Here is a 17172-nt window from a genome sequence, read left to right on the forward strand (position 1 = left end):
ACAGAGCAGCAGCGGGAGGAGGCGGAATCTGCGATGGGCATGGAGGGCTGGAGAGGCTTAGCTCAAAAGGCAGCCTCCTCCGCCGCTGTCGCCGCCTTTGGGACCCAAGGCTGCTGTGAGAGACGCGGCTGCCCAAGCGGGTTTGAAGTCACTCATTGCCCGTCTCTGAGGAAACAAAACAATGAACGACGTCTCTGCCCGGGGCTCGGCGGCTCGCCTGCCTCCTCGGTCGGTCCGCTTGCTTGCTTGGCTTCGCCTTCCCCTTTCCCTCCCCCTTTCCCGGGCCTGTGCGTTTGATGCCATCGACCCTGACGTCTCATTTACTTCCTGGATGCAAGAAGAAGAAGAAGAGGTTGCTGGTAGAGGGTAAAAAAAAAATAGACCCTACACGCATGCTCGCATCGTTGCGGAACTCCGAAGACTACCGTCGCCTTCCATTTCCAACTCTTCCCCTCCAGGAACGAGGAGGGGAGATTTTGTACGACATCATACACCCGAGCTTCCCACTCGGGAAGTGCATTTGTTTCTTTTTGCTACCTAATTCGTCTTTTCCTGGAGGAACATTGCCCAGCATCACTATGGGATATAAATCTTGCTACTTCCAGCCCGGCTGGATAGCACATCGATTTTAGTGTGCCGATATTATAATATATGCTAATATGTTGAGCTAATTCCTCAAAAGTAGACTGTTTCTTTTCTTTGCCAGTCGCACAAAATGACAAATGATGGCAAAACGATGGCCATCCAAAATGGTTTGTTCTTGGTGTTGGCCGAGTCATTAAAGGTTTGGATATTGCAATGATGAATATGTACCTTGGAGCAGGGGTCTCCAACCTTGGCAACTTTAAGCCTGGAAGACTTCAACTTCCAGAATTCCCCAGCCAGCTTTGCTGGCTGGGGAATTCTGGGAGTTGAAGTCCTCCAGGCTTAAAGTTGCTAAAGTTGGAGACCCCTGCCTTGGAATGTCTATGGAGATGAGATTCTCAATCATCGAGGTCATGGTTGTCTCGAAGGTGCTTTTTCCAAGAGGCAACTGGGCATTCTGGTTTTTTTCTTGGAAGACGTTTCGCTTCTCATCTAAGAAGCATCTCAGCTTCTTCAGAGCTGAAGCTTAATGGATGAGAAGCGAAACGTCTTCCAAGAAAAACCAGAAAGCCCAGTTGCCTCTGCACCTTTGGGACATGTGTCCTGGAGGGAAACGAAAAGTGATTATTCCTTTTTCCCTTGCCTATGGGGAACAGTGCTATGGTAAAATGACTAAATATGAACATCCTTTAGTTTTATTGCATAATTTGGCAATAAAACGTGCCTGCTCACCTTGTGATACAAATGAAGCCATTCAAGAAAATATTGGGGGTGGGTGGGGAGAGAGAAGGTTTAAGAGGCAACTCTCCCAAGGTATGACCGGTGCTTCACCTTTCACCGCCTCCGCGGAAAATCGCACCCACGAGGCAGCAAGAGACTACAACCCTGCTCATCCTATCCATGTCTAATAACTACCCTCGCTCGCTTTTAATGGATGAGAAAACGCAGCAAGAAATGCAAAGTCAACGCCCTCAAAAATCCAACAACTGTACACTTTCTCTACTCTAGAAAAAGGAGACGGGGAAGGGGGGGGGGGCAAAGAAACAGGCGCAAGGCACACCTACGCCTTTTACGCAACCGCCGGAACAGGGCAAAACAGTTAAGCGGCCTTGCGTAGAGGGAGCATCTTTGGCCACGCCCCTCTCGGCTCCCGTGACGTCGAACAATGTTACTGTAGTGCCACGCAGCCAGAGGACCAATTTTGCAACTATGGCTTTCCGCGCGGGACTCTACTTTCTCCTGCAGGCGTTTGCTCTCCTCCTTCTTCCGTCCTACGGGCAGAAAGCAGAGGGTCCCCCTGCAGAAGATGTCCAGATAGAAATCGTGCACGTCCCCGAAGTCTGCGAGCCCAAGAGCAAAAAGGGCGATCTACTCAATGCCCATTACGACGGTTTCGTAGGTAGTAATAAGACCAAGTTTTATTGCAGGTAAGTTTGTGGCGGTGCATTCTCTTTTGAAACTCTTGCCTCCCTCAGCTCACTTTAGATAAAATGCCGCTTTGGCTGATCTTCTGGCAGTGTCAGTTTGTTTACTCAGCTGTATAGATGTACTCAAGGCAGTTGTAGTAATATTTAGTTAAGCTGCTTTCCAAGGGTTTATGCCCCAAGTACTGCAGCCTCAAGTGGTAACAGATCCTTTCTTGATCAATGGAAGATGCAGATGTTCTCAGCATACTTTGATTAAAAAAAACCCTGTATTGCTCTGTATGCATATCCTTTATATCACCTAACAATCTTCCCTAAACATAATTAATTACATTACCTATTAGAAACATCTGTAAACAAATGTACAAGCCCAGGGAGCACTAAAAACTCGATTGAGTTGTGTAATATATATGCCAAAAGATTGAATTCAGATACAAATGGCCTTGCTTCCAACTCTCTTGACTTAATGTGGTGATTCAGTGATAGATTGCTCAATCCTTAGATCAGGAATAGTTTGATTTTCAACTAGAATCACCGGCAGATGCTTGCCCTCGATTACAAAAAGCATGAACTTACTAGATAGCTCCCTAACAACTATCTTGTGCTTTTGATACACTTTAAGCAGGCTGGCGAAGCTACTGGTGGGCCCTTCCTAAAGTATCTTATTTTCTGGACATTTTCTTCATGTGACCTCAGTAGTACCTTGCTGCCATTTTTTAAGCTGGTTTTTAATAATGAAGGCCCTATCTGTAGTCATAGCCAGGCCAAGGTTACATTAAGTGTAAAATACTAACAGAATTATGAGTATGTAAGTGAAATAAGAAAGCCTCTTGCATTCTTTGGGTCCACATATAAAAAATATCAGTGCTGACGTTATGCTAATATGTTGAGCTAATTCCTTAAAGTATACTCTTTCTGTTTTTTTGCAGTCGCACACACAATGATGGCCATCCAAAATGGTTTGTCCTTGGTGTTGGCCAAGTCATTAAAGGCTTAGACATTGCAATGATGAATATGTGTCCTGGAGAGAAACGAAAAGTGATTATTCCTCCTTCACTTGGCTATGGAGAACAAGGCTATGGTAAAATATGACTAAATATGAATATCTTTTCTTTTTATTGCATAATTTGGCATCCAGTGAAGAGCATTATTGAGATGCCAGAGCATATCACTTTTACATATCAGTAACACAACTTTTCCTTTTTTTTTTTCATCAGCAATTTTTTCTGTAAATGTCACTTATCCATCAGCAATTATGGAGTGATAGTGACACTGAGGAATTGCTGCTTACTCTCAGGTTCTTTGTGTTGTCATTTTAACAGTTATATATATTATTTAGTAATATTGTTATTGGCTGCAAGATGTAAAATGTACAAGCCCCAGAATGCAATATATTTTCACAGAAAGAGTCAAAGGACCTGGCAGCCTAAAATAAAACGAGGGGAGAAAGAAAGGAAGATAACTGTCCTTAGGGCACATTTTCTTATAAATTTAATGAAACCAGAGGGGAGAGGCCCCTGAGATTCAGACTCTCTTAAAGCCAGTAATAACTTGATTGTCACTTCAACGTGATCCATCAAGAGGTATTATATAAGAACACATGAGCACTGTTGGAAACTAATGATTCTTTTTTCAGGCAGCAAATGAAGAAAGTATCTTTCTTCCCAACCTACAACCTGCTTGTTCTCTATCAGAGCATACTCCTGCATGCTGGGCAAAGATGACCTAGTTAAGAATGTCAAGAATGCATGTGGCTTTTTGCTTCTTTCCAGGGTATTCCTGTGGTATGTATTGCTCTTGGACTTGCTAGTGACTGAATTCTTTTATTAGGCTTTGTTACTAAATCTTGAAATGGAAGGGAGGGGAAATATAAGTAGTCTATGTGGCTGCTGCATGTGGTTTAAAAAAATGACAAGATAATGATCATTGAAATCCCCCCATTTTGTGAAATTATCCTCCCCATCTTCAACTAGTACATAGCAGGGCACATATGCATAACTCTCTAAATGTTTGATTCAACTACCTCAAGTACTTGTGGCTTTAGTAAATATTGGTATAGATATTCTTTTTTCATAATTGGCCAACCTGATGTATTGTGGGTAAGATTCAGATTTGTACAGCGCTCAATGGGCAGCAGTGTAGCTGTGGCAGACCTAAATGGCACTCACAGTTTAAGCATCTATGCATTCAGTCTTTAGTGAGATTGTCACAAGGTGTGGCTATTTCTAAATACACATGACATTTTTGCCAATCTACATTTATACTTATGGGGAATTGTGTTAGGCTCTGCCTGTTTATTCACAGTGAATTCTTCATATGACTTTTTACTTCAAAATTGTTTGTGATGAATGTATTTTAATTTTTAGTTTTCAGAGCTACATATAGGGGCTCCAGAATAAATTCTCGCATTAAGGAATGTCAAATCTAATCCCTGTGACCCAACTTTTACTCAGTTATATAAGCAACACCTGCTACATTTGAGGCAAAAGTGTTTCCTAGCCCTAGAAAAGGAACCAAGCCATTTTGAATTTAGTCACTTTGAATGAGTTCTCCCTACGAAGAAGAGGACTAGCTCCTTCCTCTACTGACTACTTGCATGTGCATGGCTTGTGAATCACTTTTCCAGACTAATTCTTGAAACTCTCTCCTTCAATAATAACACATTTTCAGTGTTCAATGTCTTATTTCTGAGAACCTGCTAAATCTTACATATCCATTTTGATGTCCATCTTCCTTTTCTGAGGTCCTTTTGTCTTTCTTGAAATGTTAATGTTTTTTTGCTGAAGCCTCTCTCCCATATTCCTAAAAGTCCACATATTAATAAGAACAGAAAGATGGAGTTAGTTTCTGATCTGCCAGTGCTATTTGGCACAGACACAGACCTCATGTCATAGTCAAAGCAGTGAGAGCCCCACCAAGCATCCAATCCTGCCATTTATTATTTCTCCATTGGCAAAAGGCTTCAGGATAAAGAGTGCACTGGACAATGTTCATTTACATTGTGTCTTTGATGAGGGAGGATTGACTCCAAGTGGTTCCACAAAGCACTTCCCTTACCACATTGCTAAAGAGCTGTAGATATATGTTGTCTGTGGTTAAAATGATCAGAGATCAGTATGTGCATTTCCTATAACTTTCCTGTTACATTGTTAGAAGCAGCAAAGATCCCACCCAATGCAACACTGATCTTTGAAATTGAACTGTATGCAGTAACTAAAGGACCACGGAGTGTTGAAACATTTTCTCAAATAGACCTGGATAGTGACAAAAAGCTTTCAAAGGAGGAGGTATGAAGAATAATATTCTAAGTCACTTCATTAAAGCATTTCATTTGTTTTACAGAATCAATTTATGAAGTATTGTGGAATAAATGTATGAACCACTCTCTTTTTATAATCACTTTTTCTAATTAAAAAAATGTTTTTCTTTTCTTAGAAAGGGATGCCTGGATCATCACTAGTTCAATTAATCTGTTCACTTTTGATGTCTGTTCTAATAGATAAGAGTACAAAATGCTAATTCTTATCAGTCCTCCCAAGGTTGCTTGAATTCAGTGTTGCTTTAAAGTTGGGTGGACATACCAGTTCCCAACCATTATTAGTCATGATGACAAGTGTTGATCAAATCAGAATTCAACAATTTATCGAAGGTCACATATTGTTCATCTCTATCTTAAATCCCCTATCTAGGACTCAGGTTCATCTCCAATACTCTCTGACGTTAGCCATTCTTTGGGGAATAGAGAAATAAGCTGTTTGCTTCTTGAATTGTGCTCCCCAACAGTGTCCCTTTCAGATGAGGAGACCTATAACCTACTCTTACTAGAGAGGAAAGACAATGTGGGAAGATAGTAAGCATAGAAACAATAAGTATACAGATAAATCTCTGATTTATGACTGGTCGCTTAATGACCATCCAAAATTACAATGGCTGGAACAGGTGCTTTATGATCATAAAGCACTCTATGATCCATAAAGCACTCCTGAATATCAGCTAACTCTTGCAACTGGTTACACAGTCCCACAATCTCCTGACTGAAATTTGCCACTTTTTACAGATTTCAGTCAAATACACCAAATCAGAAGAATGGGTTCGCACTTACAACTGTGGCATTTTCTTAATAACCATGGATTCACTCAATGACTGGTGATTCACTTAATGACTCTGCAAATTGTTGTAAAATCGGATCCGGTTACGTGAATATCTCAACTTAACAACCAACAACTTAACTCCAATCCCAATTGCAGTAATAAGTCAAGGACTACCTACATTGTTGCATTTATGGTAGAACACAAGCAAATCTCTTTCTATCTCTGTCTTGTTCAACATTGCCAGAAAATACAATCAGACCATTGAATCCCTCTCTCAGATGAGTTAGTTTACCTGAGACTCTTTTTACTTTCCTAGTAGAAGATTCTGTTTCGCTTCCTCCAGTGACATTTCTTGGATTTATCCCTCATGAAAAACAAGCAGTTTGGAAAAATCCTCCTCGATTGTAAATTGCTGGTGGTTTGTACTAATGATGGCTGCCAGCAAAATGAATCCCTCTGGAAGAACAGATTCTACCAGAATCAACCACTTGCTCTAGCCCTGCTGTGTTTCCTAAAAATATTTTCCAGAGGATTAAAGGTGCATGTGTGAAGTCAGCAAGTAAAAATTTTGTTTTGTGAGTTAGAGTCTGTTTTGGGGCCATAGAGGGAAACTTCATATATTTTAGAATATTATAATGCTTGTCTTTTTACAGTATGTAGTATTTTAATTTTCAGTTGTTGATTGGGGTTCATATGCAAGAGGCTTATTTATGCTGCCCATCTTGCTATTTAAAGCAACTCTGGGTGGCTTACAACAGAATAAAAATAGAAATATAAAAGCAATCATAAATATAAGAGCAAGTTGAAATTATTGTTGTTTTTTTAATTCCTTTAGATAAATCATTATTTGAAGAAAGAATTCGAAAGAGATGGCAAAAAACGGGATTCTTCTGTTCAAAATGATGTTTTGGTAGATATATTTAAAAAGAATGACCATGATGGTGATGGCTTCATATCTGCCAAAGAATACAATGTCTACCAACATGATGAACTATAAAAACTTATTATTCAAATGTCTACTTGTTGCTTTATGGACTTTAGTGATCTTGCAGTTTTCATGGACGATGGGAGTTCTGCAGCCATCAAAACTGGATGACTTGGCTGTACTCACTCTTCTTCCTAAACAAGTCTTGGTAGATGTATTCAAAGGAATTTAAAGCTGTGGCTTGGATTTGGTGAATCAAATACACATCATGCACAAAGGTATAATGAAGCAACTCCATTGCTTTCACTGGGATTTATCCACAGCAAAATATAACTGCATTTTAAAATCTTTTTTGTGTTACATACCAGTTTATGTACATTCACTAGAATAATTTTTATACTTTTGTATTGAGATTAAAATTGGTTTCAATTATGGTCCTATAAACTGCAACAAAAATAAAATCTGAAAAGGGTATAATTGGTATGCTTCCTCAACTAAAGAGAAGATTCATAAAATATGCAAGAATTTCTAGGATGTAAATCTTCAGAGCTAACATTCCTCAATGGCAAATATTTCCAAATCTAAGCATTTGTTGTGACATTTTTAGAGTTTTTAAAAAATTAAGATTTTAACTCAAAAGTGTACATATCATCATGTAGATCAAAGGAAATCCAAGAAAACAAATTTTGGAAAGCAGTTTTATTAAATTATTCTGATATTTATTTATTTTTATAACTAGAAAACTTACTTTTAAAAACATAGATGCAAATAAGAGACTTTGTGGTTCTGTCTTTTACATGTTTGCAGTCAAAATTCATAGAGCTTGATGGCACAATCAAACCTAGTTCAGATACAGAATTGGACCCAGAATAAGTTAGTTGCATTTAAATTCCACTGAAATCAAGATGAAAAGATAGCTGTGACTTAGCTAATTCCATTGGTTTTACAGGGAACAAAGTACAATTAACTTTGGAGCCAGCCCTTAAACATTTATCAGAAATCTTATTTCATTCTTTTGTGCCAGAGATCAAAACAAGGCACGGCATGAAGTCGCACAAACTTTTGTCCATTAAAAGAACATTCAAGACAACCATAAACTGTTTCCCTTCTGGAACTCCCCATACCGCATAAAGAACAACGACCTTTAGGAATGTGGTTATTAAGCAAATTCACTCGTACATGAGCTCCTTCTCGGAAATAGTTTGTTGAAATGTCTGTCATGCTTGCTGTTTTTTCATAATAATCCGCAAAAAGATCATCTAAATAATTATCAGAGTGGACAATGATATCCATCACCCTTTTATCTGTAAGAAAGCAGACATACACAAGAAATATTACGAAATTCAAGTGGCACATTATATGGGTTACACAGTAAAATAGCTGCAAAACACATTTCAATTTAGAAACCGCATTAATTATTATGTAATCTGTCATAGTATTCCACCCTAGCCGTTAATAGTATAATTTTAACTGCTTAATAGGATGCCATTATGACATCTCACTCAAACGTAATCAGTAATTTTTACTTTCTTTTCTTTCTATCTCATATGAACACATACATGGGAATAAATATATATATATCGGTATGTGTCACTTAAACATTTTACAATAAACAAGAATTTGTGCATAAAGAGTGAAGGAGGGTTCATTCTGTTCTATTAATACTTAACATAAACATACAGTAACAAATTAAACTTGCCAACCCTTTACAGAATGGGAAATATGAAAAGAAGAGTTGTATCATATTGAACCTTCACATCTCAAAGCAGCTAACTGTACTCTGACCGATATTTTAACTGGGGATTTTATATATTTTATTATCCTTCCTCAGGTCAGGGATCGAGTATATGTAAAATTTCTTCAGTGATTATATCCTTTTAATCTAGATCAGAGAACTGATTGCAGGAATTTCGGAATAGCTGGATTACAGTACGTTAGACTTTAAATATCATAATATAGCTATAACATTTCATTGCTGAACTTTGAAAGGTATCTCCCTAATATAGAATTTAACATGAAGCAAACTCAATTATGTTAATTAAAATATATGCACTATGCTTATTTTGAAATCCAATTTTTTAACAGTAGTCTTGTTATTGTTCTGATTTTAAAAAACTATTCTCACTGCTCTTTAAGGCTGATAACATCTTTAATCAAAGAAATGTAAATAAATATTAAACATCATACTTCGATGAAACAGATTTTTCCTTAATTTAGCTAGTGAAAATGATCTTGATGGTTCTTTTTCAAATCCTCCTTTTGATTCTGGAGCAACACAAAGTTCTGGGAGAAAAAGTATTTGAAACTGTTATTCAAATGCAGCAAAAAAATGAGAATAAAAACATTTCATTTGTTTTATAACCAAAGTATTACAGATAAGGTAAAAGTACTGAATTATTAGGAAATGATACAATATCTATAGGAAGAGTGATTCAGCAATGGACATTTGGACTTGGAAGCAGATTTCTTTGCTAGACTAGATACCCCAAGGGGTTTTCTAATAATTTATAAGTGAAGTCTGATAAACTTACATGATAATGAATAAAAATCTACATTATTTTGAATACAGTGCAGATATTGTGTCCCATCCTTTCTTTTCACCCCTTTTGATCTTTTCATTTTAAACCAGTGTTTCTCAACTTTGGCAGCTTGAAGATGTATGGACTTCAATTCCCAGAATTCCTCAACCATCATACTGGCTGAGAAATCTATTAAGGTGAAGTCCACACATGTTCAAGCTACCACTGTAGACAAATAATGTTTTAAGCAATTCAACAATTCTCTCCCTAGATTCCAGACAAAGCTGCTGGAATAAAAAACATGTACTGAAGATAAAATAATGGCAATCATTTTTTAAATTATTTTAGGTAGCTTCGAATTGAGAGAAAGGGGACAGTACAATTGACTCCAGCGTGCAGATTTCTCCCCTTCCCAATGTACAGGAAATTGTTTTGCTGTGTGTGACACCATGTGTTTTTTTCCTTTTAGACTGTTGAATTTGTCTGAGTTGCATACAAGGAAAATAAAAACTTATCTTTTTAGCCCTTAATACTATGCTAAAAACAATAGTTAAAGAATCCCAGAGGAAACCAGACACAAGAATTTTTTTAAAATGTAGAGAATTAAATGTATCCAGCCACAAAAGAAAATTATGCAAAAATCTCTTAAGCATCAGATTTTACAGGTATCTCAACTTGAACATTCCAGCTTGATAACATGATTTCCTATTGCTACCTGCTAACAGTAACTAAGTAGTGGCTGCAACGTAATGTCCCTTGTTTATTCCACCCACACTGTACTTATTTGCTTTTTGGTGTGGCTTGGGAAGGACGCAGAATATGCAGAAGGAACAACTAATTCAATTCCTCGTTGTTGATAGATAGTAGTAACTGGAGAAGTGTGATGTTTTTCAGCCAGAGTACAGATTCAGTTAGAAGTGCAACCATCAGTCTGATATATCAGAGCACTACTTAATACCCCATTAGTTAAGTAACCGTTAGATAACTATTGAACTGGGCCGCAACAGATAAGTAGCAAACATGGAGTTTTCATGTGAATATTACATGAATGTTGCTCAACCTGGACTCAAACTTTTCAGTAGCACTTCTTTTAGGTTAATTACCTTAATTTATATGTTGTTTTATTTTTATCAGTTTTACTGGCTGTAAACTGTCTAGCCCAGAGATTACTAGACAACTAGTAGTAGTAGTAGTAGTAGTAGTACTACTACTACTAAGAATACTGTCTTACTACTTGACAGTATTACAGTCTCTATCATGCTTCTAATAAAATGAAACTGGCATTTTTTTTAGAATGAAATGTTATTAGCTCTTCTCTGTTTTGCAATTCATTCTCTATTGCTATTTCTCAAACAGCTTTCTTGCCATTATGCCAAACTCCAGCTGAAAAAAAAATACAGAGGATGAGGAATAAGCAATGAAAGAGGAATAGAAAGATTTACTTTCCCTCACCTATGTACCCTTTTTATATAAAAGTCAATTCTTTATTTCATAAAAACAAGAAACTTAGTTGCCTTCAACTAAACTGAAATTACTGATAAATGCTTCTGCATGTCATATTGCAGCTATGGAACCATGCAAAATAAGCTTATCAGGTTGTATCTTACATTTACATTGTGAAATGAAGAATGGGTGTAAAACAGAATATTCAACTTTAGTCTATGAAAAAGAATAACCTGGATCATACTAGCAATCAAGAGTGCAGGCCAAATGTTACTTACCAAAATTACCATCCAGGCGAATATAAAGCTCAAATATGCTAAATGCAATTGTTGTATGTGCAGGAAAGACAATTGCTTTGTCACATCCTTTGTAATTATGTTCATCGATAATATGAAACTAATGGGAAAAGAAACATACATACTGCATTAATATTTCTCAAAATGACAGCATCCAAATAATACACTGCAATATAAGTTCTAGAAAGCAAAATATATTTTCCAGTAAAACTCTTTTTCAAGTGAAATAGAATCATCGTTGTCACTATCACCTAAAATTCTAATGAACGAAGGACAAATGACAAATAATCCAATGAATATAGCATGATTAAAATGTCTGGAGCACAAATTAGGTAAACCTGATCAGCTGTTTGTACTCAGATTGAACCCTAGTAATCCCTGGGCTCAATTGCAAATTTATGGCACATTCATGGGCACAACTCAAAGAAGCACTTGCTTAAGGAATAGGTCAGAAAAAGAAGTGACAAAAGACTCCTTGAAGGCAAGGGAATTCCATGCCTGCATCAAAATCTTCAAAGCATATAAATGAATTTCAATGATTCATTTCACTGGATAAATTTGCATTGATTTCAAAGTCTACAGAACTTTGATCTAAGTGGATTAACAGGCAAGCAAGACATTTTTTGTGTATATAAATCAGAGGTGGGGAACTATGGCCCCTTTACGACTTGCAGACTTCAACTTCCGGAATTCCTGAGCCATCATGGATGACTCAGAAATGCTGCGAAGTTCACAAAAGGGCCATAATTCCCTACCCCTAATATAGATCGACTAGATCAACTATAATACACTTTTGGGTAAACAGCAATGTTTCAGCATTCTTATTTCTACTACAAGAACAATTAAATTAAGAGTTAATTTGGGTGGAGTTTTTTCCTGTAAATCTTATTTAAATGATTATTAAAATGTGTAGATGACTTTGTAATAAATCAATACGGAATGATGCATACTTAAAGCAGGGATGCCTTTGGGAGGATGTCAAAAAAAGTGAAGATGCTAGGCCCAACCATGTGATCAAAGCTCTGATCATTTTCACCTGCCTGCAACATGCGCCACACATGTAAAAAAGGGGTGGGACTTAAATCACATGATTGGGATCATCATCTTATTTTGATTCTCCTCATGGACACCTATTTAAAGCCAGAGACAAAGTATTCAATATACGCAAGCGATTTTGATATGCGTGCTCACTTACTCTCATTGTGTCACCTCTCATACCAGCATGAACAGAGAGAGAACACTGTCGAGTTGTTCGAATACTCTCCATTACCACACAGAGAACCGTTCTACTACTCTCTCGTGACTGACGAACAAGGCAGTGTTGGAAATCCACTTTTCTAAAATAACAAAGAAATAATTTTCATAGTCCTGCATTATTCCTTTTATAATAGCTCAAGTCTCACTTATTGGATTTGGGTAATATTCGTAGTTCTCAAAACTCCTGCAAAGAGTGTAGGCATAAAGTAAGCAAAACCAGCAAGATAATAAAAAAATTTTATCATACCAACCTACTAGTTAATTCTCTGAGCAACGTTGGTACCTCAACCTCATGCTTAGTTACAATACCGAAAGAAGCCTTCACTGCAAGGGAATCTGACCCAGCAGTACTGACTCCAGAAGAGTTCATGATGTGATTTCCTTGCTTGCCATTAAGGGCTACATCAGATTTGTCTTCATAATTTAGTAATTGATAGGATGAAATACCTAAGGGGAAAGATGGTTTATTGACATCTTTAAAAACATCATATTCATCTATATTAAGAGACAATAGATTTAAGTGAACAAACAAAACCAATCTTAGAATCTTCAGATGAACTCCAGATTATGTTATCCTATAGAGTAGAGATTACACACAAAATGAAGGTTCCAATATATTTATCTCATTCCTTTTCAGAGCATATAATTTGCAATGGTGCAAAATATTATGTAATTTCTTATGACACAAAAGGTTTTTCACTGTTATCATCCCAAACTGCAAGCAACAACATTCCTTCTCTATAGAATCAAATAAGATTTCGTAATGTGGTAAATTAAAATGTTTGTACATAAATCACAGAATGGGTACAGAGATAAAAACATTTTGGATGCCATCCAGACCAGGGGTGGGTTCTACTTACCTTTACTACCAGTTTGCAACGGGGCTGCATGCACTTGCTTGCTTTGCTCGCACGTGTGCGCGCTCTTTGTGCACGTTTGATGATGTTGGGATGGGTGGGCGGAGCTTCCCTCCGGTTTTACTACCGGTTCTATAGAACTGGTCTGAACCGGGGGCAACCCACCACTGATCCAGACTCAGCCAAGATATACTTCCTTTTTGCTTTAATTGCAGTGGCATCGAGCCATAAGTAATTTCAGGTGGGCCCTATGGATTATTAAACATTCTCTACAAGATTGTGAGTATGTGTGATCTGAGGTTAACCTTAGATTTTGTCTGTATTTTAGGATTGGGTTCAACTACCTACAGCCATGATGGTGAACCTATGGCACGCGTGCCAGAGGTGGCACGTGGAGCCATATTGGTGGGCACGTGAGCTCAGCTCCCCTAGCGGCCCTCCAGAGGCCAGAAACGGCCCGTCTCCCGACTTCCAGTGAGACCAGAAGGCCAGTTTTTTCGCTTTCCCCAGGCTCCAGAGGCTTTCTAGGAGCCTGTGGAGGGCGAAAACGGCCTTCCCCACCCCCCTGGAGGCCCTCCAGAGGCCGAAAATGATCTGTTTGCCAACTTCCGGTCCCACCAGTGGGACCGGAAGGCCGTTTTCCCCCCTCCCCAGGCTCCTAGAAAGGCTCTGGAGCCTGGGGAAAGCGAAAAAACGGGCCTACCGGGCCCACTGTGCCATTGCATGCCAAAAGAGCGTGGTCATGCACGCATGCACGGGGGGGAACGGGGCGCATAGTGCCCCATGGGTGCGGGCACGCGCGCGTGCGACCCCACCCCGCACTCCCCCTGCTTTTGGCACATGACGGCAAAAAGGTTAGCCATCAGTGACCTAGAGAGATACCTTGTGAATCCCCTTCCAAATCCATTGCCTGAAAGGTCACAGGTCTGATGTCTGATCATGAGAATACATGCACTGCTAATACTTCTGTTACGACAGCTACAGGTGGGCCTTGAAGTAGCTGTGGGAAGTACACCCCAAAAGGACAGTACCAGAAACCTCACTGCACCAGAAACCTCAAAAAACAGTGCCAAATTTCTTCCAACATAGCCATACTGAGCCTTTGAGAAGATGTGACCCTTTAACATTCTGCATCCTAAGACTTTATGGTTGCTTCACATAGCTGTGCTCTGAATACCTTCCGCTTCTATAATAAATGTTATCAGCAGGATGTCGCTGTAGGAGACAGTGAAGTGTGCTCTCTTCTAGTAGTTGCCTTCTTTACAAAGATATGAAAAATGCATTTCTGGCAAACTAAAAGCATTTCCCTATTGTTTACTTTAAGACCAAATTAAAACTTTGAAAAGCTAGGCTGCTAATATAAAAGGAAGAAATAGTGTTACAGGGAAATAGCACTATATAATATGGCCTAATTAAGGTATGTAAGAAAAGAAATGTCACATTTCACTGGACTTATAATAAAATGTATGAACTTGTATAATTAAATATTAATGGTGCAGTATTAAGGATATCTGTTACAAAGTAAATCCTATCGAATTCAGTTAGGCTTATGTCTAAACAAACATACTAGAGTTCACATTGCAATCCAGGTATTATATATTTATCCTATTACAGAGAACAGGTCACACAAAATGAATAAATGTTTTAATAACAAAAAGCAAATTCTTAAAATGTATTCCTGTGTTTTCCAATCCTGTAATGAATGCACTAGCAAAAAACTTTTTAAATAAATTCTTAATATCAAGCTATTTGAATTCTTTTTCTTTACCCCCCACCTCCACAAAAAACTGCTTTGCTTTCTATTTTGTTATTGTTGTTATTGAACAATTATGTATAGTTTTATAAGCTTTGAAGGACTTTACAGAACTTACCTGCAGAAATTTCTTTCTCTCCTTGAAGAATGTCTTTTAGGCTGAATGGTGTTGAGGTAAATTTCGACCTTTTAGAAAGAAACCAGTTTTTCTTTTTGATAACAAGACTGAGAGGTTGATATTTATCAGCTTCACTGAGGCTACGGACAGGAACTAATCGACCTCCGTCACCAACTTGCTTCACAAAACTTTTAGTAGCAGCAGCAAACATATTATACATATACATTTAAAATAAACTCTTGCAATTTCCAAACCATAGAGCCATATTAAAAAGTTAATCAGTACAGGGGGGAAAACTCTACCTTGTCCTAAAGTTGATTATATCTAACTGAAAGGGAACTATTGGCATTATTCTAATCATCCTTTTCCTTTTCGAACTCCTTTTCATTGTCCAGGTAGAGTCAAAATAATTAATAATAAATTAACAAAGTAAACTGATAGGACACAGTTAGAACAATACTCTTCTGTAGTACCATTCTAGCTTCCACACCACTTTCACACAACATACAAAATCTGCTATTTTTAACTGCATTTAATTTTTAAAATGATTGTTATTCTAACATATATCATGAATGAGATTTTTTTCCTCTAATCTCTGTGTTCTTTTCTACCATGACACTAATTCAACCCAAATTTACTTTGGTAGGGATTTTCAGTTTTAATGTGCATAATCCCTGTATATCACAGTTCAACTGAGGCATGTCATTTTTAGAATTTTTTATGGAACTCCGACATTTTCTGTCTGTACCCCACTCAATTTTTCCCATCCTTTCTTCAATCTTTCTTTCAGATTTAAATATAAGATACACAAAAAATGACCAGCTTCCAAAATTATGTAGTGCTACCCCCAAAAGGGCTGCTGGAGTCCGGGTTCTCCTGGCCCTCTTGGTATGGCCACTGGTCCCTCCCTCCCTCCCTCCAGAAGCCTCCTCTATCCTATCTCTTTCTCCCTCCCAGGCTTGCCCCACAGAAGCTTCCCCTATCCTATCCCCTTCTCTCCCTCAGCCTTGCCCCACAGAAGCCTCTCCTATCCAATCCCCTTCTCTCCCTCAGGCTTGTCCCACAGAAGCTATCCTATCTTCCTATTGCCTTCACACTCTCTCCCTTTCCCCAGGCCTCTTTCTCCATTTCCCCCTTGAGCCTCTTTTCCTTTCCTCTCAGGCCTCCTTTTACCCCAGCCTAGGAAGGATAGGATCCTTTCTATCCTTACCTTCCAGCCTTCCCCCCTCCCCCCCCCAAAAAAACCCCTCTTTCCTCCTCTCACACTCTGTCTCTCTACTCCTCTTTCCACCAAAACCTCCTCCTTTTTTCTCTTCTCCCCCCCACTACAATTATATCTTGGTTTATTTTTCCATGTTGTCCCAAAGGTGCTTTTTCAGTAGGCAACTGGACTTTCTTATTTTTCTTTGAAAACATTTTGCTTCTCATCCAAGAAGCTTCTTCAGCTCTGACTGGATGGTGGGAAATGGAAGGATTTATATTCCTTGCAGACAGCTAGTCATTTGCATTCTTTTAAAACAGGGGTGTCAAACTCAAGGCCCATGGGCCAGATCCAGCCCACGATGTGTGGTTAGATCTGGCCTGCGGAGCTTCCCTAGAAACAGCAAAGGAAAGGCCCACAATGCCTCAACCTGGCTCAGGCTGACCGAGTGCTGATTTACAACACGGTGGCAGCCATCTGGGCCAGAAAGCAGTCATCCTTAGATCTGCAGCAGCACCCCTGGGCCCACCCCCTGGGCACATAGACAGGAGACAGTGCATGCAGGCTGACTGCATTCTGAATACCTCCCTTTCACCCAGGATGCCAGCCCCTGCCTGTTCACCACCTCCTATGCGTATGCCCGGGGCCGAGGCAGCTGGGTGGTCCCTCGCTGACTCCAGGGCAGCCCTGCAGATCAGATCCA

The 17172-nt window shown here is 38.8% G+C and overlaps 2 protein-coding genes across 2 annotated transcripts; one reads left to right on the plus strand and one right to left on the minus strand.

Moving 5' to 3' along the window:
- Positions 1-181: 181 nt before the first annotated feature.
- FKBP7 (FKBP prolyl isomerase 7) lies at positions 182-7502 on the plus strand. Its single transcript, XM_070931627.1, is given in 8 exon segments — positions 182-364; positions 366-420; positions 423-492; positions 729-788; positions 1818-2012; positions 2939-3090; positions 5163-5296; positions 6936-7502. Coding segments are annotated over 8 exon segments (1011 nt in total). The 3' UTR covers positions 7098-7502.
- A 309-nt stretch (positions 7503-7811) lies between these two features.
- On the minus strand, positions 7812-15494 carry PJVK (pejvakin). The gene is made up of 6 exons (XM_070956876.1): positions 15269-15494; positions 12792-12987; positions 12479-12620; positions 11266-11383; positions 9213-9308; positions 7812-8329 (listed from the first exon to the last, which is right to left on the minus strand). Exons 1-6 carry the CDS (start codon positions 15492-15494, stop codon positions 8028-8030), a joined length of 1080 nt encoding a protein of 359 aa, XP_070812977.1. The 3' UTR covers positions 7812-8027.
- Between the last annotated feature and the right edge of the window lie 1678 nt (positions 15495-17172).

Source organism: Pituophis catenifer, unplaced genomic scaffold (genome assembly GCF_029215685.1).
Source record: "Pituophis catenifer annectens isolate HBS135680 unplaced genomic scaffold, rPitCat1.0.hap2 SCAF_1, whole genome shotgun sequence".
Classification (NCBI taxonomy): domain Eukaryota; kingdom Metazoa; phylum Chordata; class Lepidosauria; order Squamata; family Colubridae; genus Pituophis; species Pituophis catenifer.

Excerpts from the sequence above, each read along its gene's own strand:
- PJVK (XM_070956876.1), bottom strand. The coding sequence starts at position 15,494 with ATGTATATGTATAATATGTTTGCTGCTGCTACTAAAAGTTTTGTGAAG. Across the intron at positions 12,988-15,268 it reads AGAGAAAGAAATTTCTGCAG|GTATTTCATCCTATCAATTA; the intron begins GTAAGTTCTGTA and ends CTTTCCCCTTAG. Across the intron at positions 12,621-12,791 it reads CTCAGAGAATTAACTAGTAG|AAAAGTGGATTTCCAACACT; the intron begins GTTGGTATGATA and ends TTGTTATTTTAG.